The following is an 18,611-nucleotide window of genomic DNA, read 5'->3' as shown; positions in this document are numbered from 1 at the left end:
ATCCAGATGATGTATTTCATAGACCTGTGCTAAAAAATACATTCGTTTTAACCGTACCACCAGTCTTCCCTCCCCTTTCCCTGTGGAAGTTTTCCACGAGCTCCCAGTCCACTTTACGCACTGACTCTGAACACATCCCAGTCAACGGAGAAAGACAGAAATAGACTTTTCTCCTGCATTTAAATCATACCTCTGGTGCCATTCAGATTTCAATATTTAATTGCTATATAAATAAAACCAAAACATATCTATGATATCCTATGTTTTCTCAACTACATTTTTCCTAGTTAGACATTTTTTCCTTAAATTTTGACTGTTTACTGGGTGCACGTCTCTGTGGCCCAGCTCAGGCCAGGGATGCAGAAATGAAGGAGGCCCACAGGTGGCGATGTGGTTAAAGCACACCTGGGCTCTGATTCCCGAGACCAGATTTACCAGTCGGCCTGTCAGAGGGAAGTTGGTCTGCATTTTTGTACCGATGCACTGATTTGTAAATAAATACTCTCGGCTAAAGTTTCGTATACCTGTGTGGATACATCCCTTCTACGTTAGTCTCCAGCAGGAACAGGTTTAAAATACTTTGTTGTCTGGACAACAGAGAGACGGTGGATGCACACGAACTTGCACATCAGTCACGCTGCCATCACTAAATATTTATTTGACAACAGCAATTAAGCGTGCCCCTCAAGCGGTGCTAGGACATGTCCTGCCCCCTCCTGCGGCACAGGCCGGTGTCAGGCAGCGTGCAGGCAGCGCAGCTGCCCGCGCATCACTGCAGTCGCAGCAGCCTGACCAGCCAGTCCCACCGTCCTCACTGCATTGGCTGCTACTTACGTCAGCAGTCTGGAATCAAGAAACTCGTATTCTGAAGTTTTTCTGTTCTTTCACAGATCGTGGAAATGTAGAATTTTGCTGACTCTTTAGCTGTGGCTTGCTCGAGGAAGCGCGTTTGCGTATGCTGTGACAGAGGTGTGCCCTGTGCGGAGACAATACCAGGCAAGAACCTATTCTAGCAGTTGGGCAAATCCCTGACACTTACAGGAATAACTGTTCACGGGGATAACACACACTCATTATGGCGCATTTATAGATACTTTTATTATTTCAAGATCTTTATTAGCTATATGGTGCTGTACTTTTGCTTAACCTGTGTGCTGCACTTAGGCCTCAAAAATGTGCAATATGGGGCGGGGGGACTTCCAATTTTAAGTGTCCCTACTGAGTATTACTTCTGATGTGCTATCATCCTTGGGCTTCTTCCTCAGAAATGCAGTTGCCTTCTCAAATGACAAGCCGTGCTGCTAACTGCCAGCCAAATGCGGCAGTTTAACCCTTTTAAACCTTTACGGGGTGCTAATAATAGCGGGCCGTGCCCGGATGCGGGTTCCTGAGCACAGCTCCCCGACGGTTTCACCGGGCTAATCTTTAAAACTCGTGGGCTCGACACGGCCCCCGCAGCCGAGGGGCGAGCCGGGCACGTCCCTCACGGCCTCCTCGCTGCGCCGGCACGGGACCCGAGTGCCGTCCCGCTCCGAGGACGGGGTGCGCAGCCACCCCCGGGGGCAGGACGAGGCCACAGGCAGCGGGGGGCGCCAGGAGGGCGGCCAGCACCGGCACCCAAGGCCGCGCCTCCACCCCGGCCCGGCAGGGGAAGCGCCCAGCAGCCGGGAAGGGCTCCGAGCGCCGCCGCCCGGGCGGAGCGGCCGGCTCGGGGGCAGGCGGGACGGCCCCTCGCCGCCAAGTTTCTCAACTGGTGGCCGGGAGCGGAGCGGGGCGGGCGGCGCCCTAACGGCCGCCAGCAGTGCCCTAACGGCCGCGCGCGCGCCTCTCCTCAGCGCCCGGGCGGCGCGGCCACCGCTGCCCACCTGACTCCCTCCTTCCTCTCCATTCCCCTCCTCCTCGCCCCCTCCCGTTCTCTTTTTTTTTTCCTCCCCTTTCACTCATTCCTTTGTCTTCTCGGGGATTGGCAGGTTTTATTATTCCGCCTGAACAAGCCGGGGGCGGATTGGCTGCGGCGAGCTGACGGCGGAGCCGAGCCGGAGTGTAGTTGGGATTCTGCTCTGTCAGTAACACATGTGTGAGGGCAGCGGGAGCACACGCACACGGACACACGCGCGCGCGCCCGCGCAGGGACACAGGCACTCCTCACTCACACACACGCAGGCTCGCGCAGGCGGAGGGGCCTCCTCCCGCGTCCTGCCCGCGCCGCCGCCGCAGGATCCCCGGCAGCAGCTCCGCGCCCGGCCCCTCGCAAACTCGCCGGCTCTCGCCCTCTCCTCGGAGGCGCCTCGGCGGGCCGCGGCAGGCTCGGGAGCCGCCACAGCCCAGAGAAGGGGGCGGAGGTGGGGGGGGCGCGGGGGAAGCGGTACAAAGTGAAGCCACATTGCCAAACTTACCCGGCGATTGCAGCAGCGAGCGGCGGCGGCGCCCTGCGTGTGCAGCTCAGCGGCAGGGACCGAGCTCTGCAGCTCCCCTCCAGGGAAGCGGGAGCTGGAGGAAGGACCCAGGCAGACGCCTCTCATAGCAATATCTATATTTTTCCAGCCTGGGCTGCCCCTTACCGGGCGGGGGGCTCCCTCCAGCGCTCCCGAAAGCCAGAGAGTGGGCGAGCGCTGTGTTTCGTTTCTTTGCAAGGAGACCTCCTCCGGCACCCCGAGCGACGTTGCTCCCCGGCCTTTTGCAATATAGAGGGGAAGCAGGTAAGAAGTGCCGGTAATTACCCCTTGTTTTCCAGCGGACGTGCGTGCGGTTCGTGCCCGCGGCCCCGGCCCCGCCGCCGTCCCGCGCTGCCCGCCGCGGCGGAGGGCGCGGAGCGGGGCGCCCCGGGCGCGGGGGAGCCGCGGGCCCCGGGCATGGTCGCGGCCCCCGCGTACAAAGCCCGGCGGCGGCCGCCGCTCGGGGCCGCTTCCCTTTCCCCCTTTCCAGCTGCCGCCGGGAAAGGGCTCTGCCTGCCTCGGCTCCTCTGAATGGAGGGGCCGGGGGGGCCGGGGGGGCTGGGGCACCCGCTTCCCCCGTAGTAAACACTATTCTGAAACAGTGGCAGAAAAGATCAAAGTGAGCGCTCTATTTCTCTCCTCTCCAATTCCCTTCCTGCCCCCCACACAGCCTTTTGTTTCAATCCAGGAGAAATCCGGTGATTCACCTAATTAAAACCGAGACATGAATTAAGCATCCATTTTTGTACTACAAATTGCCAGCTCTCTGCCTGTCCCTCCCTTGGTCTCCATTAAAAAAACACCAGAGACGCTGTTAAAAGGGGGGGGTTATTTTGCCTCTAGCTTCCAGCTCTGCTTTCTATTTCACCGACTCCTATCCCAGGACCTAAATTGCTTGGCTGTGTAATTACTAGAGTAAGCCTATTTAAGTTAAAAGCTTTTTCCCCCCCAACTCTAAATGAAACTTGATGAGGGCCCGTCCTTAGTTATCAAGGGAGTCACTTTCTGGTCAGTCCTCTTGATTCATCTTTTTAGATTTAATCAGCATTAAGGTATTGCTTGTCCTTAAGAGCTTTAGCTTAATGGGGTTACTGGATGGTTTTCTCAGTGTAACGTTTCCCATTTTATATTTATATGTATTTGCCGTCGACAAAGACGGGCTAAGGTGGTGGCACGGAGTCCTTTTCTTTCTTTTAAGAAATCTGAAGTGATTTAAAGCGTAGGGAAACTGTTTAAAGACTCGGAGCAGGAAATGCAGATTCATTTAGGCTGTAGCTGGAAACTGTAACAAAAGGCAATTCCTTGAACAAATGCATCAGAAATCAATTTACATAAAGGTATATGATGCGTTCGGATAAATGCAATGCTAATGGCTTTTAGAGTGGTTTTCTTTCCAAAGTCTCGGGGTTTTTGTTACAGCTTAATTGGTGCAGTTCTTCTGGTTTATTGTGCGGTCACTGGACATACCTCCAGGTACTCTTTCTGAGGAAATGTGTGTTTAAAATCGGCCTCAGTTCTCCTCCTGCAGCCGAGTTGGGCCAGTGGCAGGAAAGTTCGTCCTCGCTGCTCTGGAGGTATCAGTCTGAAGGTCCTTAGCAGATAGCCAGATGCCTCGGCATGAGCACATACGGCTTACAAAGGACAAAGACAAAACATGCTGCTTAATTGGCAGTAAATAACTTGATCTTTTTATAGTATAAGTGACTAGAGGAACACCGGGAGTTTATTGGACTCTGGATTGAAGGCAACAAATTAATCGGTTTAGAGTAAGCTTTATGAATTGATTCCTATATTATCTCTCGGTTGTCCTGCTTGCATAAAGCATTTATTAGAAAGTGAAAAATGCCCTTAGTAGCAATTTCGGGGGCGCCCAGGCTAACTCCAGCTGGAGCGGTGCACTTCATTATCCTGCTGCTTTCCTATGGCCGGTAAACTTTTCTTTTTTGAGTAACAAAGCTTTAGCTTTTAAACTGCTGATCAAGGGCAGATTAGCCAGACAAAAGTTGAGTATGTTTGTGTAGGAAGTTAGCAGGCGTCCTAAAGTTCAATGATCTATTATTCAGGCCAGTGTCCTCTGTCTGGAGTGCTTTCCCTGGGTGTTTTTACTGTCTCCAAAATAAAACAAAAAACGTTGCACCCCGAGGTCTGGGGGCCGGTCCCGAGCCCCTCGTTGCTGCCCCGAGCCTGCAGAGTCTCTTCTTGACTGAAAAACCAGTTTCACAACTTTTTTTTTTCACTCTTCACACACTTTTTTTTTTCATAACCAAAACAAACCCCGGGACTGTTCCTGACTTGTGAGCTGCAGCTGCACAAGCCCGGAGCGGGAGGGGGGGCCGCACTGGCTCTGCCCCCACGCCCGCCGGTCCCCGGCAGCTGCACGGCTGCGGGCAGCTCCGCGCCCCGGCCCGGCCGAGCCCCCGCGGGCCCGGGAGCGGCGCTGGCCCCGCCGCGGGCGAAGCGGGAGGCGGGCGGGGTGCGCGGCGCTGCCGGCCCGTCCCTGACCCGCCTCCGCCCCTCTCTCCGCGCAGGCCATGGTGAACCCCGGCGGCAGCTCGCAGCCACCCCCGGTGTCGGCGGGCTCCCTCTCGTGGAAGAGGTGCGCCGGCTGCGGGGGGAAGATCGCCGACCGCTTCCTGCTCTATGCCATGGACAGCTACTGGCACAGCCGCTGCCTCAAGTGCTCCTGCTGCCAGGCCCAGCTGGGGGACATCGGCACCTCCTGCTACACCAAGAGCGGCATGATCCTCTGCAGGAACGACTACATCAGGTGAGGCGCGGCGGCACGCAGCGGCTGGCCTCGGCTGGCGACGACCGCTCTCCCCCTTTCTTCCTGTCTTTTTTGCCCCTTTCCCCCTTTTTTTTTCTGGCGGGCAGACTGATGGGTGCCCATGGTGCGGGGCGGAGGGGTGGGCTGGCTCAGGATCGCTCCTTCGTTAGGAGCAGAGGGACGTGGGGGCGCGGAGACGGATGTTAGCGCCTAGCCCAGGGCGCAGCTGCGGCTGCCAAGTGGAGGGAAGAGTTGGGGGGCGGAACGACGACTGTAACTTTAAAGTGGTTTGTCAGCACAAAACAAGTCCTAACTAAAAATAAACAGCAATCAGAGAGGCTAAATTAATCTGCTTTGTTGTAGTGTTGAAGGAGAAGTGTGCATATCTGAACAGTAAATGTTAAAATCGTAGGGCTTAAATAAGGCTGTGGCAGAGGTGCTAAATAATGAAATGCCTGCCTTTAGTATCTGATTAATTATTATATTTACATAAGCACCTTTAAACTCCTTTGAGTGGAAACAGAATGACTCATTCTCTGTTCTCCTTGTGAAAGAGCTGATTAACCGTCAGTTGGAGGGCCACCGATTCTACTTATAGCCAAAACCCATGCTAGAATGTTGTCTTCGCATTGTTAGAGGGAATCTTTGAACCGACATTTTTCTTAACTTCCAGTATAGAAAATGCGAGGCACAGCAGAGGAGGGATATACTCTTGCCCTTTTTTTCTTATCTCTTCCTTTTTTGAAGCTGTTTGTTCTAAATGCCACAGATTTGGGTAGGGGGAACTAAGCCTTATTAATCTCGCATCTGTTGGGGTACAGTAAGATTACACAGAGTATCCCTTCCAACAAGTTTCCAATATAATTAATAGAAAGAATTCATGAGGTCAGGTACCCGTACGATCTTTTCAGGTGAACTCAAGCTACTTAAACTCATTAATTTAAAAGGAGGCATTTTGAAGGATTACACATTTAATTTGAGTAAATGGTTTGATAGACTGATGCACATGAATGCTTCAAGGAGGTGTTCTATTTCAACATTCAGTAATTAAAAAAAACAACAAAAAAGACCCATACCTTCCTGGCATAACAGAAATGCTTAGTTAAAACAAACTGTGTTTTGTTTAAATGCTCCTGGTTTCTCATTTACAGTAAATGTCAAGAGTTAACCCAGGTTTTTCTTCTCTCTGGCCAAAAAGTTCCGCTGTTTTTTCTTCCTTTCTGAAAAAAAAAAAAAAGCTACAAAATGTTACAAGTTTGCTTGTACTGGTAAAACTTGACTTGTGTCAAGGAGCACAGGGCTGTACTGAATGTGTGCATACGCATGGAGACTTCCTTAGTGGAAAAGGACAGAGTTAAAACTTGGTTACTCTGATAGCGCAGCTTCTGTCCTGATACAAGGCTGCATCTTTGGGCAGTTAAGCGGACGAAATGCATCCCTCAGTATCTTTGACGAATTGGAGCCTTATCTTCGCTAGGTTTGGGGATATTTTTAGAAATAAATGGTAAAAAATCAGCACATGGCGCGCTTTTAATGGCGCTTTTTGGTCGTGATCCTAAACAAGAAGCCTGAGCCTGGCAGAACTGTAATTAAATAGAGCAGAACGGTGTTAGGGTGAGAGTCTTGTTTGAAGTGGAAAAATTGCCACTACTGTTAAGATGCACTGAATAGTACAGATTCGTCACTCGACCAACACCATCAAACAAACCCTCATGTCTGATTACTACTAATTAAAAAGAGAAGATGCGTCCACTGTATCCCAGAGGCAAGTTCAGGCAGGCTTATCGCAGTCCTCTGGTTTTGTGTTGCCAAAAATTAATACTCATTTATTTTAACGAGTATTAGGATGCTTTATCAGATGAGGGTTTTGAATTGATCTCCTTGTTCTATCGCCTGACTTCTCTTTAGATCTGTGTAATTTGACTTGCAAAAATAACTTGAACTGGACACCGTACACTCAAGGTGGGGTAGGACAGCCGGGCCCTGCCAGGGCCGAGTTAACTCGGAGCTTTCCTTCTGGAAACGGACTTTGCCGGCTTCCACGGGGGTCGTGCTGGCACGAGCGAGGCCCTTGCCCTTTTCTTGCTTGAAATGGCCTCGTTTGGTTGTGGAGGCGATGCCACCCATTTGGCAGAGAGTCCCTCCGGTTCTCCTTCGCCATCCTGCCCCCCTCTTAATTATTCCGTAGGGCTTTTGCGCAGCACGTTCCCTTCCCCAGGCAAGAGCCACGGGCACATTTCTCAACCGGAGATGTGGGGGCACGCAAGGCACGACTAACAAAATGAGAAAAGAGCATTGATCAGCCCGGCAGGCGCCAGGTGAAAGGGACTTGACTCCTCCGGGCCAAGACCACGGGGCCATTTATTAATGAGCTTTTTTAACCGTCTGAGGTTGTGTGTGTTTTTCTGTTGTTGTTTGAACAACACAACACTCCCCTTTCCCTCCCTCCCCTCAAAACCCGACAACAAATTAGCCGTAGAGCTACAGCAGCAGCTTTCATTGAAAGCCAAGGTTCCTGGGAAAAGAGAGGGAGGCGAAAATCCCAGTCCCTTCCCTCCCTCCCCACGGCGAGCGGCGCGCTTGCAGGAGGGGAGCGGAGCGCGGCCCTCCCAACCTTAAGATGCCAGATAAAGCAGCAGCGTGGCAGCGAATCCGCACAATTAAAAGCTTTAATTAGTGTCTCCTCCATTTTCTCCTAGTTCTGATAGGTTTTATCTAATGAGATCTGGTCCCTGGCTTAGATCTGCTCGGAATGACGTGTCCGAAATGAATGAGAGCCGCGTCGCAAACAAAACATTTAATTAACAAAATTGGCCTCTAAGAGAGAGCAGGGAGTGGTGGGGAAGGGGGAGAGGGGGGAGGCTGCCCAGGCGCCTCTTAAAGGGGCAGCGCCCGCAGCCCCTCCCCGGGCGCCCGCTCCTCGCAGCGCTGCGTGGGCGCAGCCGCGGGGGGTGCGTGGGGCCGCGCCGGACCCGGCCAAGGGGCGCCCACCCGCAGCCGCGGAGTGCGCCGGGGGGGGCGGAGAGAGGAGAAGGGGCCGCCAGGCAGAGAGTTCATTTCCCTGGTAATCAGCAGCAAGCTGCTATATTCAGGGAATGCTGTCCCTTTAATTGAACAGGCTAGGTAATTAAATGGCACTTTTCCAATAGGACGTGCTAGGTAAATCTAATAGTTGGTTATTTAATATCACTTTGAAGTCTGCCCACTCAAGCACAATGACAGCACAGGAGCATGTGAACTATTAGCTAGGAAAAAAAAAAAAAAACAGGATCTCAAAAATTAATTAAATCGCATGCAATTTAGGGGGAACGTTTATCTTGATTTGTCATAACAGAATTAATTCAAGGCCTCCAATTCACTTGGGGGCAGATCTGTTACTCTGAATTAACCAAGCGTAATTTGGCTGTTTTTTTTTTTTTCTTCCCCTTCCCTAATGCAGCACTTGCCATTATGCACAGCCCCCCTTTTAAGTATCAATAGCTTCTGGTGCTTTTAAGGTGCTTGGTCTCTAGTTGTTCTGAAGTACCTTTAATGGACTTGGCTCCAGGCGTAATTTCTGTGTTGCCTTTCTTTGTTACATTTAATATAGCTGGTGCAGAATTTAGATTAAATATAGGGAATGTACAGAAACCCCAATCGCTTCTGGATCAGTAGGTCTGGATGTGCATTTCTCTTTGGTAGGGCTCGGATATATATTTGTGAACACAAATGTGCGCTGTGTTGTGTGAGAATCAGAGCAGTCGAATCTATCTCCACAATTTTGGAAACAACTAGAACCTTATTTTGTTAGTCTAAGTTGCTAGAGATGTGTTTCTGCTGATACTGAATTTTGAGCAGCACGACGGGAAATTGGGCTGAAAAGATTTCTCGCTGCCTTCATTGCCACTCCAGTGAAAGTTCTGAAAGAAAAAAAATAGGAGGGTTTGTGGGGGGTGTGGGGAGTGCTGTGTGGGAACCACACAGTAGTTAATTTAAGGTGGCTCAGGAAAATGTTGCTAAGTGTAGAAGAGCTGCCTTGTCCGTATAGGGAACCTCTTGATGTTTGTGATTGATTGCATTGCCCAAATGTTGAAATATTAATGACCTTCTTGGACTGAGGACCCAAAGAGGAAACTGAAACCAATTCTGTCATCACAATTAAAGAGTCCCCTGGCTTTAATTAGCCTGACCTGGGGTATCTCTACCCATTGCTGCAGTTAAAGAGAAAAGAGCCCATTAAAGTCCAGTCTGAGACCGATAGCTACTTAATTGAGCACCTAAAGCCTCAAGCCTTTTAAATCAAATACTGTCCTGGACAGTCCCCCTGGTTAGATAATTAGCTCTCCAGCCTCTCAGAAACCATGTGAAACAACTTCTTCAGTAAAGAGTAGTTACTGTGGAAGACTTCCTTTACTGGTAAGGAGGAATAACGTTTTTTTTAGAAGATAAAACCTTTTCACCGTTAATGGTATTACAGAACAAAACCATTCGTAACAGTGGAGAAGGAAAAATAAGCTTAATTTTCCTGGTAAATAATACAAAGCAGTGGAAAGGTGTTCTGACTTCTTTGCAAGTAATTTTTAGGAAATTTAGCAACAGATTCAGCTGAAGTGACTTACCAAAAGAGAATTGTTCTGGGAACATGCTTAGGGAAAAAGGGAGATGTGTGGAAAGCCTCTGGATTAGTTTTGACTCCATTTATTAGAATTCACAGACATTCACGGCGCATGGCCACTTCTAGTCAGAGAGAATTGTAGAACAAATGAGCGCTTAACGAAGACAAGTCATGAATGAGCTCAGGGTTCCAAAAGCTGTGTTTGCAGCTGCGTGGTGCAGTTGTATGGGGGGGGGTTGCAGGAGCCACTGACCAGGTCCAGATTCTCCTGGACAGGTGTCATTGACTGTTCCTCTTTGCCTTTCTGCTTCCACCCTATACCACAACACCCTTGTCGCTGCCCCCTTAGTCTGGATTTTTGGATCTTTGCTCTAGAAATGTGACAGTGCCTTTTGCCTCCTCTTGCAGTGATTCCCCTGCACTTTTTCTACCTGCCAGCTTCACTACTAGCAACAATGGCAGGAGAAAAATGCATATTGCAAAGCTTTGGAAGTAACCTGGATACATCATGTAACTACTCAGAGCTGATCGTGATTTAGAAGATGCCCTAATAATGCACCCGTAGTTTCCTGACAGTTTAGTCCCTTTGGCTGGAGGTCCTGGCAATGTATTAGTTCAGCTTTCCCTTTGTAACCGCTGTGATTCTGCAAGAACGTGTCAATGTGTCGTGGATCTCAGACTAATTAGTTTTGAAATGGAGTTTTGATTGAACTCTTCAAATCGATGCTGCTGCAAAATTTGTTTCTCAGCTTCCTATTAAAAGCCATCTTAAGGGGCAGTTTTACTACTCTCTCTGTCGTTCAGTCGATACATTTAATAACAACTTACAGGCTATTTTCAATAAAGTGGCGACAGCAAATTAGTAGTTTGAACATGACAAGCCTCCTCTGCAAGCTCAGATTCTGAAAATTCAAAGCAATTATTTTTATACAGAGGCACACTGCAATCATTCAGATTACGGGTATTCTGTTGTAATGCGTCTCCTAGGTTGACACGAACAGAATTTTATGACTTTATTTGGACAGGAAGGAGATGCAAATATTAATATTTATTATGACACCAATACGCTAATTTGTAAATCCTATTACTGTGTTTTACATCGTGCAGAGAAGTGGGTCTGTGACCCTGCCAGCTAGTTGAGTTTCTTTTTTTACTGCCAAACGATCCTGGTAGTCTTTATAAATATTTGTGTATATTAGAGGCACGTGCAAAAGCAAATAAAAGGTTTTCTAATTCTAGCCTGTAAAAGCAGAACTCAATAATCATTATTGTATTATGTTTTGAATCGATGTGTTGTCCCTTTAAATGGATTTGAAGAATTATGTATATATTTTTCTTCACCACTCTTCTGCCTATCCCCCCTCCCCCCACTGCGTGTGCCCCCCCCAATGGCAGATGTTGTGGTCTCATTTGATTGCATAGGAAAACTGCAGTGATACAGCAAACACCCAGAGAGATATGATGACAAATGGGTCCAGATCCCGGTAAATTACTTTCTGCTCAAATCGAAATTTCATTCAGTTTGTTGCTAGCAGAGATGAAGTAATCTAAATTGTGGACTCAGGAGCAGATAGAGGGAAGTTGGAGCAAGCATTTCATTATCAAGAGAGAGAGAAGGTTAGGATGAAAGAGATGAGCAGAGGCAAATCTAAAGTGTTGACACCATGATTGAAAAGGTTAACCCATACACATTATATATCAACCTGGATAGCAGAGAGTTTCTAATGGAAACTCTGCACTGATGGAGGTTTACTGGAGTTTCAATACACTGAGCATGATGTCTTCTTAGATATACAATCAAATCCTCTTAACCCTTTTGATGACTCATATCTCAAGATATGATTAAAGTACAAAAGAGTTCTTCATATAATTTCAAGGACACAATGCATTTAAACTCCAGTCATGAATTGTATCTTTTTTTACGATGAACTCAGTAATCTGATAAAATGTGTGTAGTACAGAATTGTTTGTGTTTCTAGAGGTGTAAGTCAATATTTCTGATTAAATCCTGTGTAACCACATTCGAGGTAGGGTGAAGCTACCGGTTGTTACACAAAATTATACTTTTTCAAATTATGACATGTAAGCAAGTTGGAAGACCGGGGTCAGAAGTCTAAAAGAGTTGTGTAATAAACCATTGCAGTGATGCGCAAAAATGCTTAGAGCCTCCCGTGTATTAAATTATTCATGATCATCACCTCTGTTTCAGGTTATTTGGAACTAGTGGTGCTTGCAGTGCCTGTGGACAGTCCATTCCTGCCAGCGAGCTGGTCATGAGGGCACAGGGCAACGTCTATCATCTTAAGGTGAGGCCTTTTTTCTATGTATTTTTTTAGTAGCTGATTAGTACTGCCGGGCCCCTTTAGTATAAAATCTGCATCTGCTTATGAATGAAATGCAAAGCGCTAACTAGAAAGATGAGTATATATTATAAAGCTTCCCTTAGTGTGTAGCTTTGTTCCCTCGTAATCGGTAAAACTCTACGTGAGTTATGTACTGCGTAGTCCCAACAGGTAAGACTGATGCCATATTTGGAGATGTAGAAGCCAGGCAGCTCCGTATCTCAACTGCACTCGCAGTCTCTGAAGTGTAATTTTCAAACCTGCAGCATACTTAATTTGTGCTGTAGTTTCACTTGCTGTCTCTTTCTTTTTTCAGTGTTTTACATGCTCTACCTGCCGGAATCGCCTGGTCCCCGGAGATCGGTTTCACTACATCAATGGCAGTTTATTTTGTGAACATGATAGACCTACAGCTCTCATCAATGGCCATTTGAATTCACTTCAGAGTAATCCACTACTGCCAGACCAGAAGGTGAATACTCAACAATTACTAATAAGCTTTATTAGAGCTAAATGAAGATCAATTTCTTTTCATTCTAATAGCGGACATTCCCCACCCCTGCAAAGAGACCTTTAAGTAACTGAACTTAACTTAAATAACTTAGGTGTGGGGGGTATGGGGAGAAAATACTAACCTTTTAACTATGACATATAGGGCGAGTAGGTTTATTTTGGCTTGGGCATGTGCATCTGTACAGCTGTTGAACTCCTTGTGTACAAAGCAAAACAGAGAGCATGCATTTATATAAACTCCTAACAAAGAGAAGTATTTTATTTTATAATCTTGAAATTAAGGGCTACAAGAGAGCAGGTTTCTGTGGGAGGAAAATTAGATCCTTTAATATGGAAATACATGTCTTGTGAAGAGGAGGTTCTTGAGCTAAACCAATGTATTTCACTTTAATATTAAGGTTTTAGTGGAGGAAGCATGCTGGGGTCCTCATTCAGAAGTATTTTCTTGTCTGTTTTGGATGTCATAACTCAGATTTAAAAACCAAAGTGCCATTTTCTTATCACTCCATAACACTAATAGCTCAACTATCTCTGTGGTTGATAGCTCTGGGTTTCTAGCTAAATGAGTAAATAATGACTGTACAAATCATATAGAGAAGAAGAAAAAAAAATTCTGATCAACAGTTGTCCTGTAACTCTGCAACTAGATAGTTTTAGATCTCTTTTAATCTCCTTAATAAGTCCTAAAGCTATGCAAGTGAGTGCATTTTGATAACTGCTGTGCCTAATTTGTAACAATTACTGTCAACCTTGAGTTAAGAGACTGTTCATTCCACCCTGGTCCAGAAAAGAGTGAATGTATGACTCTTGCACATAATTTTATTCACATCATATTTCATACTGATTATGTATTGATGACATTGATTCATTTACTCTTTACAGCGCCACTTGCATGGATATTAAATCTTATTGACCACAGATGAATTTTAATTTCAGATTGGTGATAGATTTTTCCATCAGCTCTGATAGTATATTTGACTTTTTCATCATTAACCCAGGCAATCACACAGCACTGAGTTATTGCAATGAAACAAAAAGTGCACACTTCAGTTGGTAATTCTTTATAGATTTACAATAGGAACTTCATTAATGTCTGTAAGGTTCACAAAAAATAACATTTATCTGCAAATAGGAATTTGGAAGATTAAAAAAATCTGGGACAAACAGTAGGCTGATCTATAATGTACAGAATATTTTAGTGCCTTTACTTAGTGGAGAAATAGGTCTAAGAAAACACAAACTGATTTTTAATTTCCATGATTTCTTTTGTTGTGTTGCTACATTTCAATATCTGTGTTTGCTTTTTTTTTCCTGTGCATAAATTTACTGATTAATTTTAAGTATTCTTTCAGCTCTTACACAGTGAATGTAATTACATCAAAATAAAACATGGGCCTTTTTTTATTTACTTAATTTGTCAATCGAGGTGATGACAGAGTTTGAGTACAAAAGTCCTATATAGTTAGGCAGAACAAAGATAATTAAGATTGGAGGAGAATGTGCAGTGTCTTCAAGGAAGTACAAATACAGTTAAAGATTCATAGATTTATACTGTTGTGAATTTTAATGAAACAAATCTATAATATAGACTGGCTAGTAGTGAATCTGTTAAACGAATATTTGTAGGTATCCCATTTCAAAATATAGGTAAAACCATTCATCCTGATAGACTGCAGTAAAAGGTTTACCATTCTGAGAGAGCGGTTTATCCACTTGTCTTCTACAAATGTAAAGTTTAATGTAACTTCAAATAGGTGTCTAAATTGTCATTTAGTTTTATCAGTTTAGTGCTGTGCCTTAGCAAAACATAAAAATGATTTAGTTGTAATAAAAGCAGTAGATATGATGAGGAACATAGACCATGGAAAAGTACACTTGGGCTGGGCTTGCGGAGCTTGCGACTGCAGACACTGGGTAGAAGCGAAATGCAGAGAAAATAGTGAGGACGCGTTTGTACTGGTTCCTGTCACTGGTATGAACTGCACTGCTGCTGGCGGTCAGGAGGCGGATGGAGACGTACTGGGGGGAGAGATTCTAGGTTTGGTGTTGTGGTTGTGTGGTGGTGTTATTGCGGGGGGGTGGTTGGTTGTTTTAAAATCATACAATCTCACCATAAAATGGTGTACGTTCTCCTACCAGTTTTCACAGGGGAACTGCAGAGCACCCGAACCCCAGGGAACTGAAATATAGTTGAGGTGACAAGTTCATAGTTCTTAGATTTTTCAGGTTTCTGGAGTTTTGGAAGCTACTGGGGCAGGTGCCAGAAGAGTCGTGTGTGGTATGTTGTCAGCTTTTAACAGTCTGAAGATGGGTACATCAGAGATGTTTTCCAGAAAGCTGTGTGTTTTAGGGCCACTAATTAAGAAGTTCTTCTGCTATGGCGGATTTGGCTGTAACAGATACTCTTTATTAAACATTAAAGATCTATCAGTCTCCAGGTTATTTTACCACTAGAGATTATAGACATAGCAGAATATTCACAGGGTTCTTTTATTAAACTGAAGGGATTGAGACATACTCCCAGCATTAAAGTATTTTTTGTTGTGTGTGTACGTGAAAGTGACCATTATGAACTCACTATTGTCTTAATCCAGTTTACAGGTTTAAAACCCAGCGGTGACTGGTGCAGGCAGAAAGGGTTGCATGCCCGAACTTTGTTTAAAAACTTGCTTTTCTTTTTAAGGAGCCAAATGCTGGCTGTTCTGCCTTTTGTCTCCCCGAGGCAATGCACACATGTAAATTATAACTTCCCATCACTTGCTATGTATGTAGTTTGAAAAAAACCCTTGTTTTATCTAAACTCAGCACTGCTCACCTGCAGTTTGCAAACTCCTCGTATGTGACGTCCTGTGTGCCGTTTCATTTGGAGGGGCTGTAGTGTCAATAATTCTCTATGCTTTTTTGGTACTGGTAGTATTCCTGTAGTGTTTCTTGTTTGCAGCGGTATTACCACCTACTGAAAGTGTAGATTTTCCAGTGTTTGGCAATGTTAACAGCACAGGCTTGTCTTCAGCTTCTATACTTTTAAATAAAGAATGAGTTAGATTACGTCTCTCAGAGAAGATCTTAAAAATCTTCTAGTTTACATATCACTCAACAATTCCCTTGTAGTTACATAATTGGTGTTGTCTGTGTCCATAGTAGAAGATATTTGATGCTCATTTATTAAATATGCTTGCTGGCTGCTCCCTAATCTTTGTTCTGGACAGACAAATTACCTTTCTCACACTGAGCTTCAGCTCTGGGGAATTAAACCTCCAAGCCTCTACTACTTTAATTAGCTTGAAAGTGGGGGGTTGCAGTTACTAATAGACCTCGGGCTTTTAGTAACTTAGAGAAAGGGTGAAAAAAGAACTTCCTGGGAAGCGCAACATGTCATTTACAAACCATAAAAATCTAATATATATTATTTCATTTTGGTAATTGCGAACAGATTGTTTTTTGAAGACTATGGATGATAATTTCTACATTATCCATGAAAGTTTAGATTTTTATTGAGTTAGACACTTTTAATTATTGCAATTCATTAACAGCAGTGGGAAAGCACATGTTTGACTTCATATATTAGAATGTTTATGTAACATTAACTAACACACCAGATGAGGAATTTTAAATGGGGGGGAAAAATCCTGAAATATCTATATTTAGCTCTTTTGCAATGCAGCATATTAACCTAAGTTGCCTTGGGAGGATATTGGCCGTACTTCTTATTTGCTTTACACACTATTTCTTCCAATTATTATAAGATTATATTACTAGCTTCTTCAAAGGCATGGCATAATGTTTCTTCCCTTTAAAAGGGGCCCAGAAAAACCACCTTATTCACTGTACCTTTTGTTACCAGAAAGTACACTTATTTATTGTTGTCATCTTTTTTTTTCTGTCTGCTCTTTTTAGTAGTGAAACTGCAGAAAATGTTTGCTTTTTGCTATTTGATGTTGAAACATTAGCAGTATGAATGGATAGTGTAGAAAGCTTTAATCAAGTCACAGTTGGAAAGTAATCTAATAAAAAAGAGATTAGCGAATAAGAAAAAGACAAAAGCAGTCATGTTGTAGTTTCCTATCTCAATTTTAGTATTCTAGCTAAGATACCCATTTTTATTTCTTACAGGTCTGCTAAAAGGTCAGAGTAATGCAGAATGCGTGCCTTCATCTCAAATTTTGTTCATCACAGATGGATCCCATGTCTCCAAGTAGACAAGTCACCTTTGTAGCTAGCATCAGTGCCAGCTCCATACCATTGCACCTTCTTTATTCTTGATTGCCCTTCCCACATTTATTGGTGTATTAAAATGACTGAATATGAACATTAAGGACTCCATGAACCTGGGCTAATGGGAGACTGTAGAGAAAATGAAAAAAGATCCACCGGAGGACATCTTGGGGGGGGCGGGTGGGGAAGATGACTAATGAAGCTAATTAAAAGAAGCATTGAAATCTGCTTTCTACCCTCATTAACAATTAGCAGGGCACTGGCCAGTTTGTACCCTGTGTTTTACCTTAACAACATTCTATTTGCTCTTTGTATATTTAAGTGTTGTAAGGAAATGTGTTTCAATCAAACTGAACATGAGATAAAGATGTGGCTTTTGTGATATTCTATCACAAACACTTTTATTGTATCTCTGTAAAATACAATGTATGTATGCATGTACGTGTTTCTGTCCTAATGTTGCTACTTCCCATGGCAAAAAAAACAAAAACAAAAAGAAAAAAGGAGAAAAAAAAAAGTCAGGCTCATAGCAGCTGCTGGGTAGAAATTTTCACCTACTTCTAATTTGCTGAATGAAGAAAAATCTTTTATTTGTGATATTTTCAGAGACATTTGCTCTAGTATGGTGTATTTAAATAATAAAAAAGTAAAACAAACGCTATTGAATTGAGTATGGGTTTTAGAAGCTTTGCTCTTTTTCATTTTTTTTTTAAGCCTACATTCAAAACATTATTGTGACCCTATACCTTACACAGTCATTACCCTTATTGTCAATTACCTTTACAAGTAGCTTTTTGGTTTGGGCATTTTTTTTTGTCTAAGCCAGTAAAGAATTTGTTGAAGGACTTACCTGTGTTACGGCTGGCAAAGCAGCAGAGCGCTACTTCAAAATGATCTTTATTTTTCGCTGAAATTCTTAATTCTGCTAACAGCAAATATAATTCATATTGCAGTGACTTAGGTACTCATACATGTATTGAGGTCTCTATCCAGCTAAGGGTGTGCAAGTGTGGGTGAGTGTGCAAGCATGAGAGCGTACATATATACCATAGGGCGTCAAAGACACATAAAATAAAACCCAACAAAAGGTCTGTACCTCACACTGAGCACTAGAATTGAGTTTTCATAAAAAGGAACACAGTAGCTGTTCCGACTGGAGCAACATAAAGTTGTGTTCGCTGTGCTAAGAGACTAACTTTCCAAGAGTGGAAATCTTAAGGAAAGAAAAACACGTTTCCCAGGCTATTTCCGAGAACCAACTGATCTCAAATATGATCTGTTAAAGCAAACAAACACACACCACTGCCCGCCCCTGCAAGCAACAAAGCCTCCTCTCAGCTTAGAACGGGAGCAGCTTCATTTCGTGGGTTTTTCCCATCAGCTGCTTGGCGGTAGAGCTGTGCACGAGAATTCCGAGAAAAAATTCTGACTTCTCATGCTTGTAGCAAGAATACGAACATGGCTCTGCGGCTGTGCTTTGGCTGCCTTCAGTCAGGAAACTGCAAGCACCTGGAATGTGCCTCTGCAGCAATTAATAACAAATCAATAACTACTTTTATAGGTGACTAATACATTTGAAATACATCACAAGTATGTTTTCTTCTTGAATTCAGTTTTTGAGAAGGGGTTCACTGTTCGACATGCTTGGTTATGGAGTGAGCTTGAGTTACAGTCGTCGTGATGTCAATAGACAAAAAGCTGATTTATACATTTGTCTGTCTAAACAACAGAATTTTAAAAAATTA

At 44.7% G+C, this 18,611-nt stretch overlaps 1 protein-coding gene across 1 annotated transcript; it reads left to right on the top strand.

Annotated features, from left to right (window-relative positions):
* The first annotated feature begins 2,082 nt into the window (after nucleotides 1–2,082).
* Nucleotides 2,083–17,527, top strand: LMO4 (LIM domain only 4). Its single transcript, XM_065841959.2, has 5 exons — nucleotides 2,083–2,699; nucleotides 4,964–5,202; nucleotides 12,006–12,102; nucleotides 12,455–12,610; nucleotides 16,765–17,527. The coding sequence occupies exons 2-5, from the start codon at nucleotides 4,967–4,969 to the stop codon at nucleotides 16,771–16,773; spliced, it is 498 nt and encodes a 165-aa protein (XP_065698031.1). The 5' UTR covers nucleotides 2,083–2,699; nucleotides 4,964–4,966; the 3' UTR covers nucleotides 16,774–17,527.
* Nucleotides 17,528–18,611: the final 1,084 nt, after the last annotated feature.

This window comes from Patagioenas fasciata, chromosome 6, assembly GCF_037038585.1.
Source record: "Patagioenas fasciata isolate bPatFas1 chromosome 6, bPatFas1.hap1, whole genome shotgun sequence".
Lineage (NCBI taxonomy): Eukaryota > Metazoa > Chordata > Aves > Columbiformes > Columbidae > Patagioenas > Patagioenas fasciata.
The sequence above is the reverse complement of the archived record's forward strand: the minus strand, read 5'-3'. Positions and strand labels throughout refer to the sequence as shown.